The sequence below is a fragment of the Gavialis gangeticus genome, unplaced genomic scaffold (assembly GCF_001723915.1).
Source record: "Gavialis gangeticus isolate Ggan-Ray unplaced genomic scaffold, GavGan_comp1, whole genome shotgun sequence".
Lineage (NCBI taxonomy): Eukaryota > Metazoa > Chordata > Crocodylia > Gavialidae > Gavialis > Gavialis gangeticus.
Window position 1 is genome coordinate 5874 of NW_017728966.1, and position 11126 is coordinate 16999.

The following is an 11126-nucleotide window of genomic DNA, read 5'->3' on the forward strand; positions in this document are numbered from 1 at the left end:
AGAATCACTGGCTTAAGTATTACCCTGTGAAACACAGCCTTCCCCTGGGCATCAAGACCACCCCTGTAGTACTGCTCAGTGAGTTGCCACCTAAAGCTTATAGAACTTGAGCTAGGGATGATGCATCATTTATGAGTACACAGAAAATCAGTCAAGCCATTAACCAAATGGTGTTGGTTAAGTGCAACTATCAATGCCAACTGTGCGTGTGTTTTTCAGCGAGAACTGAAGAACTGACTGTTCGGGAAGATCAACACCCCCCCCCCAGCCCAAACCTAAGCTTACTGCAAAGCCACAGATCTCTTTCCTGATGGCAGCCATGAGAAAAACATGGTGACCATAAGGGAGAAAGGTACCACTCAGACTTGCACATAAAATGAACAGTGGGCAAGAAGCCTTTTCCCTCTACTCCTGTCTGTGAAACAATACTAAACCAGACCAGGCAAAGTTACCTGCATCCTCATACTTCAATTCTCCTGCTCAAGGAATCTACCTAGGACCTTTAAAAGCCAAACTTGGGAAAAATGATTTGTAAGGTGGCTGGATGCTGAAAAAATCATGACCCTGAGAAACTCTTATTTCAATATCTGAGAAAGGCAAAGATTGTTTAGGGTGATCTCTTTTATTGGACCAATGATGTAGTCGGGGTAAAGTCAGACAAGCTTTCCAATGTAAGACATTCTTTGCTGGTTCTCACCCTTTCACCCTAAGCAATCCTTGCCTCTCACATAATTTCTGCACTATCACGGCTACAACTTCACTCTTACATTACTTCAAATACAGACATTTTTGGCTCAACAAACTCCCTTGAATAAGCAGAGCTGGCTTTCTTTTGTAATAAAAGGGCATCCACGAAATTGGCTGGAGGGCTTATACCTAACTTGTCACTGATACACTAAGGGCTCTGTTCTGTGTGTTAGCAGTTTCAATTCAGGGAACTAGAGGATTATTAAGAGCTTCTGAAGAGAACAAGATAACCTTCCCAGGAAGTGCAATCGTGCAGTTAGAGCAGGGGGTTCAACATCTGGCCCACGGGCCAGACCCAGCCTGCAGTACTGTGTCATTTGGCCTGCCGGGCTCCCCACGGCTCCAGAATTCCAGCGGTAGAAAAGCAATGGCACCACTCCCCCACCACCAAACTTCTGGAGCTGTTGGGAACCCCAGACCCCACGGACTGGATCTGGTACCTGATCTCAGTGCACAGGGCCAGGTTGGGGTGGTGCTGCTGGGCCCCAGGGCCCAATCCCAGCGTAGGATGGTGGGCAGGGGCAGTGCCAGGACCCAGGGACCCGACCCCAGCAGAAGTGGCTGTTGCTGGCCCACAGGGACATAATCCCAGGGGGGCAAAGGGCCCATTCCTGGCACATGGTGGCAGAAGGGGGTGCTGCCAGCCCCCCAGGACTCAATCTTGGTGCAAGGGGGAGTGCTGGAGCCCACAGCCTGATCTGAGCTTCAGATGGGCTCTGTGCTATCCACAAGATTGAGCACCGCTGAGTTAGAGCCAAGAACATGGAGTGAATTCTCTGGGGCTCCATTATTACACCCTGCTTTGGATTAACTCTGCCACAGAGTAAGTCATGATAAATTAATATCTGTGTCTTCATCTACAAAATAGGGACAGTATTTCCCTGTTTGAGAAAGTGTTTTGTGATCCTGGCATAGAAAGTGTCGAGTAGTAGCAAAGACAAAAAAAGTGTCTGATTTTCCTAGAGATTTACTCTAGGAACAAAATAAAGCAATGTACAATCCACTTTCCCTTTGGATGGTAATGGGGAAAGGGCTCTCTCCTCTCCCTAACACAAGACTGGAGGCAGGAGTCCAGATGCTAGGTAAGGCTGTAGTTCATGAGCTCCAAGAAACCGTTTCAGATTGCCCAATGTTCACACGGAGGCCTCATTCCAACAGGCACTGGGCAATGGAAGAGGCAACCAGCCAACGAAAGAGATGGAGCAAGCCCTTATACAGCGTTCCCGAGAGGCAGACTTCACCTTGCCTATAATAAAGGCTTTCTGAAGGCAAACACATCAATACAACCCAATGTACCTCTTTCACTGACAGACGGACGCCTTCAGGCTGGTTACTCTGCATAATTTCCAAGAGGATAGGAGCAAAAGTTGCATTCAGACTCCTGACCTGAAAGGTCAAAAGAAAAAGCTGCAGAAGACAAGCCAAACGTATACAGACTTGTTACATTAATGGCACAGTAAAGGAGCCCAGTTCAGCACAGCCCTATGGCAGAGCATAATGGGGACAACTGTACTCCAACACACACAGATTTAGGGATCCTCACGCCTTTCATACCCAGAGCATCCCAGCAAGTCCAGATGGGGGAACTTCTAATGCAACAGCCTCCGTTCCTACCCAGCCTCACTGCAGTCTGGACAAGCCCTCTGCACTGCTGCTCTTGCTAGCTGGACTGAGTCTCTGGTCTCTCCCCACCTCATTTTGGATCTCAGTTGAATACCTCTCATCCCTTTCCTATGATATTTACATCCTCCAACTCCACTCCTCTGAATCAGAGGTTTACAAATGAATCAGTGGAGGGGGCATCCACACGTGCTGCAGCTACAGAGACATTCACACATAGCATAGGGCTAGCATGAGCTAGAATAAACTGTCACTAGCAGCTGGAACCTGTCACAGACTCTGCAATGGAAGACCAGCAGATCCCACTGTCAATCTCCAAACTTCCCAGTGTTGGCACTCTGCAGCGGTTAGCCTGTAAACGCTGAGGATGTAATCTGGCAGAGGCAGAATCTGAAGACTTGAGGCCGCATCCAAAAACTCCGTTCTGGAGATGGAAAATTTCCACTGCTAGAAATGATTGTGGGAGAAGCAGCAGTTCCCAGGGGGACTACAGCAGAAGGGCAGAGCCCCCTGCCCACTTCTCACACAGGGAGTCCAAAAGGAGAAGCAGGCAAGGGGTAGCACTGCTCCTTGTGCTTTGCTCCCAGTGTCCAGACTGATCCCACTGCAAAGCGGTGAGATGGAGGCAAGGAGACCTGGTGGCTGCTCTGGTCTCCCCTCCCAACTGCCTGGTGGAGAAGTGGGAGCAACTGCCCCTGCACCTTCTCCAGACCGAGGCGACCCCAGTCTCCAGAGTTGTGGAGCTTTTTCCCACAGCTCCACAGCTCCTGAACCCCAGGAGGAGCTAAGCCGTAGGAAAGCAAACAAATGTTCATTCTCCTGGGGAAACTCTCTCGGGAGCCATTTGTACCTGGTTGTAATGGGTTTATTTCCTCCCAGAATGGCCATTCTTGCTCTGGGAGAAAAAAGCTGGAATATCTGTACCTCCTGGTTTCTATTAGAAGAGCAAAATTTTTCCTGGTAGAAATTGAAAGCCTATACTTAGCCTGGGCATCTGCAGCTTTGAGGGAAGAGAAACTCAGGAAAAAAATTCCAGTTTCAAAACTGCCCGTATAACCAGTGCCACCTAGGAAGTCCGATCTGAGAAACAGCACTTTGTGCTCCCGACATCTCACCCAATTATACAGTTGGTTGAATAAAAAAATATTACCAAAGAAACCCAGTTTCTGACACATTCCCTGGACTGTCATGGCTACAACACTACAGCCCTATTACAGTGTAACCAGTGAGTTACAAAGGGTTTACTGAAAGTACCTGCCTGGAGACAGGCCCTGTCCCTGTGACCTTTTTTTCTTTTATTATTAGCTACCGTTCCCGGTGAGAGGCAGCATATCTAATGGTTAAAGCTGAGGATAAGAGGGGGCTCCCTGGTTCTCCATTCTGCAAGTGGCTTATTGTGGGATGTCTCATTAAACTCCTTTGTACTACAATTGCCCACAAAAACAAACCTGGTTTCCCCATTTCCCAAAACAGTTAGCTGATATTTGCCCAGTGCTTGGAGATCCTCAGGGAGGAAGTGTTAGGAAGGAGCAGAGGGCTCTGAGAAGCAAAGACAATGTCCTACCTGAACCACTCGCTGGTGGGTGGTAAGAACAGCATCCATGTACATCTTGTTCCCCATCTCCTGTACTACCATCACCTCGGTGGTTTTCGTGGGCAACGCGTAGCTGCCGGAACAAGTTCAGCTGTCAGCACCCAGGAGAGGGGAGGAATGTGTGCAAGGCCTCCCTGGCACAAGCGAACCTCCCGCAGCAGATACCAAGGGACAGGAGAAGAAATGAATCAGGCAAAGTCCTGGCAATAAGGGCCAGCACAGGAGGGCTTTTTACAGGAAAGAGGTACAAGTGAAGCCTAAAGCATCAGCATGACCAGAAGCTCTTTTGATCACAGGGGCCAACAAGAGCCATTCTTTTAAACTACAGTGTGCAAACACCTGCTACACTGTTTTATTCTCATCAGCACTAACTGAGTTACAGTGGTCAACAACAGAGTTGACAAATGATTGTGTAGCAAGCCAAGTTATGGAGACTTCTAGCCATGTGCACCTGGTACACAAGAGGAAACTATTCTTTACAGAAGTGTAAACCTACAGGCTTCAGTGTTGTTGCTCTGCATTTATCCGGGTATAAATGAGAATAGAATATTCCCCACTATGCCCAAGTGTGCTACAGGCTTCTTTTGTGACTGGACAAATCATTTAACATATCTGTGCCTCAGTTTGCCATCTGTAAATTGGGGATAGCACAACTTCTTCTGTCCTGTGCTTTGTCTGCCTGGCCAGTTGAGCTTATGGACTTTTGTAGCACAGGTTGTCTCTTTCCCTGGGTACAGCTCCAAACACAACAGGGTCTGACATTGGTCAGGACATGTAGATATTAGTATTAATATTCAAATTTTATATTAAAACTGATGAGATCCACCACTGAGGGTATGAAGCAGCATTCCATCCTAAGCAACTTCCTTAAAGTAGGTGCATTACATTAAAAGGTCCATTCATTTCCCGGCATCTGCCAGTCTCTTTCTTAAATACAAATGTTTAAACAGGCAACAGAAGGGTTATGGGATTGGTAATGGAGTAAGAGCGTCGTAACATATTTTGCTTCTAACCCCAGGCCTTTATACCACTGCTCTCTAGATGCTGGATGTTCACTCAAGAGTCTAAAAAGTCTAAACAGTGCAATTTTCCTTGTGTTTTTAAGCACTAAGCTTTACGCAGATTGCATATTTGAAACCACATTCAGACACAGATCACCTATTTGCTTAAATCCTGCTACACTGGATAGAACAGGTCCCTGGAACAGCACCACTCAGGTGCCAAGAGAGCCAGCCCTTATCATCAGAGGAGTTAAGAGACAATCTCCTACAATCTTTGTGCTACTTCCTCACTTAAACAGATAGGACAGTTTATTCCAGCAGCTACCATCCTCAGAAAACATAGTGCATCTGCAAACATACTGCAGCAGTCCCTGTCTGCCACGTGATCCACAGAACAACCTAGAACAGCCCAGATGTTAAGGAGCTGCATGCCTGTCTCATATGCAACACTGAGAAACCAAGGACATAAAAGACACCACTCTAATCTCCAGGACAGCATCTCAGATCTAAACAAGAGACCATACAGATGTGACACTGCATTCACTGCACAGTAACCTGTTTCCCCTCATGAAACCACTCTGCAGATCTCCTCTGTCGGAGAGCAGGGAAGTGATCAGTGTAGTTAGTACCCTATTTAGAATAGCCAACATATCTTAAGGCTTTTGTTTCAGTGTCCAGGAGAGGAGGCAGAAGAGGCTGCATCCAGTCAAAGACTTCACAGCCAGAAAGGACAGAAACAGTAAAAAAAAAAAAAATAAAATAAAAAAATCTGGCAATACTAATAATAGAAGCAGAGACCCAGGGGACAGACCTCCCCTCTGCTATTTCCAAACTAAAGAAGAGCATTCCAGCCTTTTCATGAGGCAGCCTCATGACAAGGCTTTGGAAAGCAAATGAAAACACACAAATATTGAGCCTTTCATCCCATTTTAGGAGAATTACATCCATGGCAGAACAAGTGTGTAGGACAAAGCTCACAAGTCTCTGTCCTGCCTCATTCGAGCTTAGCATAGCTGCTTCTTCCAAGTTTTAGATGAGAAGAGATCGAGATGATCAAGAGTGGGTGAAAAATGACTTTGTGTCCAAATGCAGAGGAAGGAGGAGAGCTCAGTCCTCACAAGGGATATATGGAGGAGATTCTGATTCCACGCAGAAGTCTGCAGCAGAGCTGTCTAACATCACACTCCATTTCTTTTCCAAGACAGACAAAACCATAATGTTTAAGGCAAAAGAATCCAGCAGGACTGACTGCTGAGTGAGAGTACATTAACATCACATAATGCACTGAAGAGACACAGAGAGGAAACGCATTCAAGGATGCCACATCATTCTTATGTTCACATTATCTTTGAAGAACTGCATCAATATCAAACCACCCTCAAGCTCTGTGAGGCAAGCTACCATTAATAAACACATTTTGCATATGGAAAAGCTGGGAAGAGAAGTGATACGCTACTGGCAGAGACATGATTGGAATTCAAATCCCTCTCCCTCTCATTCCTCTCCACAGATCACTGGCCTATGCCTCTCTCTCAACCGATCAAAACCCAAGAACTATACTGGTCCTTAAGATGCAGTTGGTCCAATAAAATATATCACCCCACAAAAATCCTCATCTCTCACACACATGTATGTATACGAGGGAGAGACTGATGATTTTATTATGTTCTTGTCTGTGCAACATCTTCACCTAATAAGGCTTTCTTACTCTTGTACCTTGCAAGAATAAGTAAATATAGCAAGACATAAATGCAACAAGTGATTTACATGAGTGCTCTTTGTACCTTCCAATCACTCTGACGGACAGGTTTTTGCAGAGTTTATGAACAAATCGAGCATAACCTTCCACCAAGCACATATCATAGCCAGTTATCTCTATGTTCAAATCTCCATATTCATAATCTGTCCCGGGATTTATCTCCTTCATCTGTATTCTTTCTCTTCGCTTCCTTACGATCTGTAAGAGAGTGAAATATCCATGAGTATCATTGAAACAAGCCAACCAAATTCATGCTTAAGAGAGAAGAGTGTCTGCTAGTCACTACAGCAGAGAAGTGGCAGCCTGGACTCTACTTTTTACTGACATGCCTTCTCTGTGATCAAAGGCCCCAACTGTAACTATAAAGCAGGACAATGCCTACTTGACACGAGTGCTGTGAAGCTTAGCTGTTTGAATCCTGGGCAACAGGCATAATAAAAGCACTGCACAGCTGCCTAAAAAACGTGTCCCTAGCATGACTAACCAACTTCTTCCAGAAGGAACTGAGGAGCTGAAACCAACTGCTTCTGTTTCAGCTGCTGCCTCTGAGGCACCTGTCTAGATCAGGGGTTCTCAATCCCCGGGCCACAGTGGGTCGGCTGCTGGTCCACAGCACGCTTGGCTGCCAGACCAGAAGTGGCCATGGACCAGCAAACCACAGCCCTCCAGAGCTGGACGGAGAGGCTGCAGCTCTTTCTGCAGGGCCTGCAGCAGCGCGAGGTTAGGTCCACCCCGCCCCGCCCAGAGGGTGGGAGTATCCTTACTTGCCTTCCAGCCAGAAATTCTGTCCGTGGTTGGCTGTGACTACTGGGCTGCGGTTTGCCAGGCCACAGCATAAAAACGTTGAGAACCCCTGATCTACATGAATTATTGTTTCATTCATGTTGCAAAACTATCTTCCCAAAATTTCAGGTCACATAAGAAATTTTAAAATGGACCAAGGCTTCTATTTGCCAAAAACATTCAGCAACCACTTGCAGTTGGTTTGCTGCAATCGTGAACCCCTTTCTCCTGCCTACTGATAGATGAAAATATTAACATAGTCCTATGCACAGACTATTTCTCGTGAACAGTGATTGTAACTGAAAAAGTAGCAGTAAAGCAGTACAGCCTGTTTTGTATACTCAGCATAACCCAGCCTTAAGCCAGTGGTGCTCATCCCTCAGATGGATGAGTGGCACAGGCTCAGTCCATGCACCCAGATCCAGCCCAACACTAGCACAATCTAACACACAGGACACTGTCATCTGGGCTGCGGGGCTCTCCAGGGGTCAAGAAATTTCCCAGCAGGGGAGTGGTATTTAATGCAGCCACTGCTCCTCCACCACCAAATTTCCAGACCTATGAGACGCACGGGCCAGATCTGGCCCACCAGCTGGAGGTTGAGCATCATTGTTTTAATCAATCTGTGAACATATCAATATGTTCCAAGTCAGCAGGGAGCTGAACTGCCTACCTTTGGTGCCAGGTGTCTGAATCTCCCGATGCCATGGGTTGGCTGTGACTGGTAATGTCTGCTGCAGCTCAGCAGTGTGCCACCTTAAAGGACCAAAACAAAGAAATGTGATTCTAATTAAACACCAGACAACCCTCCCCTTGATTAAGCAGTTGGTGTGGAAGCTGCATATAGTCTTATCCATGAGAGGTGCTTCTGAAAGAGGGGGACATGAGGAAGAAGAGGCTGGCTATCTGCAACTGGATGTTATAGCAGCCAAGGGCAAGGGAAGGGTTTGCACAGAAGATGTGGCCCCTGTCTTAATCCACCTGGTAGGGGCAGGGGAGTTCTCAGGCGAGATACAAGTGAGAAAAGGGTGGTAATATGGCAGACACCAACAGAAGAGACTGGGAGAAAGGGTAAAGGAGTCCAGCAAACAGAAGAAGAAGGATAGAAACCATTTTTAAATAACACTGATAGTGAAACTGTGATGGATCCAGGACAAAGCTCTACCATTTTAAATCCAGCCCTGCTCAAAAATTCATGAGGAAGAAATAAAAAAGACCTTGTTTCTACTCACTGTACTGGGACAGAATCCATCCTGCAAAGCCTTCACTTGAATAATATACCCCAGAATCAGGCAATTTTATGAAGTGGAAGCAAACTATTGTGAAACAAGACCAAACTGTTTTATTTGTTGTAATTAATATAGTTGTTTCTCAGAGGACAAATGGGATGCTGTGGATTTTTTAAATTTTCAGGAGCTGTTTGGGGGCTCTTTTTGTTCCACCTCTTTGGGTTTTATTGTAAGCTGCCCTGAGCCTTCCAGGATAAAGCAGCATGCAAGTCAAATAAATAAATCTGCATTGCAGAAATGTGATAAATGGGATTCCAAAATACTTAAGCCTGACTCCACTAGCAGTTCCTGGACTAGGGTAGATGGATTATGGCCTCCAGCAGGTATTTCTCCCCAACACAAAGTGATGATTAGAACTCTTTGCTTAGCAGACAGCCAGCAGTGTAATAATGCTAGGATTAAAGGTCAGAGCAGTGGTGTTACTGGAAGGTGGAACGGTGCCAGCCTGACTGACTTAGTTTAGTATCAGCTCAAACTTGGCTGAAAGATTTCAAAAGGAAGGTGACATGAGCATACGTGGGAATATTTATTTCAGGTACATGGCAGTTTTTTGTACGTATAAAAATCTACAGAGTTCTTACCTACAGCACAGATGGGGTTCTCCCTGAAGGCTGCTGACCTAAAGAAAATGCCAAGATGAAAATTAAAATCTGTTGTTATTTCAGCTACAGAACTATGGCACTTTGTTTCAGTCTTTGCATAAAGATTCATTACACTTGAATGATGATACCCGAAACGTAGAGGGATAAAGAATGGAACCAAAGTTTGCATAAGCGTGATTGTGATTATGGCTTCATCACTATATTATCCAAGCCCTTCATCTTCCATTAATGGATTTTGCCCTCAAAAATCCCTGGGGCAAATAGTTATTTTATCCTCATTGCACAGATAGCACAGACTCAACTTGCTTGAGGTCAAAAAGGGAGTCTGTGGTTGAACTGGCAATCAAACCCAGACATCCCAAGTCCAATGTGCTATCCACTAAACCAGGAGCATAAAACTCACTCAGAAAGAAACAGATTCCACGACATGTGGGTTGAGGTGTCACCCAGGAAGGCATGCTCTCCATGATCCAAAGCATATACTCCAAAAGCAGCAACACAAGTGTCGCACAAAGATTTGAGGGGACAGTAAAGCCTTGATGTTAGCAATTCACAACTGGGGTGCCATGAGATCCTTTTAAAGGTACCGTGGGGTGCCATGCAATATTAGCACCGTTAGGCGTGCAAACACCTACCCAATTCACAAGATAAACGCAGAGATTTCAAGTAGGAATCCAGTGTCAAAACCATTCTGACTTTGAGTTCTTTGCAACAGAAGAACCGAAGCAAGTGAAAGCTAAAAGCTGACATTTCCAAAGGTTGCCTAGTCTAACAAGGGGCATGCAGAGTCTAATGAGGCTGAGAAACACTGCTTTACACAGTAATCAAGCTTTTATTTATGCCTGTCTTTCTTCTTCTGCAAGAAATTTCAATTCCTACCCTCCATCCTATTCAGTCTACTAAACTGTCAGCATTGCTCGCATTTCAGCAGCATCATAGGGGTGTTAGATTTTACACTCTGATGATCAGATTAAGGGTTATGGGTGCTCACTCCAATTTTTTTTTTTCAGGCTCCCTGAAGACTGTAGCAGACATCTTGACATTGGTGCATACATTTATATTTGGAAGGCTACAGCTGCATCCGCGAGAGCTATAAATGTTCATTATAAAGTGGCTTGAACTCTGTATAATCAAGCATGTCATATGCCCAGTTCTGGCCCATAGCCTATATCTGATGTCCCAGCAGAGACTACTCTTACATTGCTAGTGCAAGAAACCTTCCCTTCTGCAGACCGTGATCATCACCGTTCCATCAGCTTCCTCTTGTCAGCTGAAACTATTCCCAGCCCCCCTACAGCTGTGTTTCCCCTCTATCACTGAGATTTTTCCTTCCAATTCTGCTTAGTTGTAAGGAAATCAGAGAAAACCGTTGCAATGTCAGAGATTTCAGAATACTCACCTGCTAACTGTAAATGCCTGCTTTGGAAAAGCTGCTTTCCCCAGACACAGCACCTGCAACAAGCCAAGGCAATGAGATCACAAACACGCAAACAAAAAATATAGTTTTGTAGTTAGTAGGGTCAGAAGGGACCTGAACAGATCATCAAGTCCAACCCCCTGCCATGGCAGGAAAGAGTACTCGGGTCAAACAACCCCAGCAAGCTGTTCATCTAGCCTCCCCTTAAAGACCCCCAGGGTAGGAGCCTGCACCACTTCTCTTGGAAGTTGGTTCTAGATCCTAGCCACCCTGACCGTGAAGTCACGCCTCCTGATGTCTAGCCTGAATCTACC

General features: G+C 45.7%; 1 protein-coding gene across 1 annotated transcript; it reads right to left on the reverse strand.

Moving 5' to 3' along the window:
* Positions 1-1878: 1878 nt before the first annotated feature.
* MRPL48 (mitochondrial ribosomal protein L48) lies at positions 1879-10865 on the reverse strand (the record flags this gene model as incomplete). The annotated part of the gene is made up of 6 exons (XM_019504337.1): positions 1879-2133; positions 3932-4034; positions 6747-6919; positions 8178-8260; positions 9375-9412; positions 10795-10865. Coding segments are annotated over 6 exons (708 nt in total), but the record flags the coding sequence as incomplete, so codon positions are not given.
* Between the last annotated feature and the right edge of the window lie 261 nt (positions 10866-11126).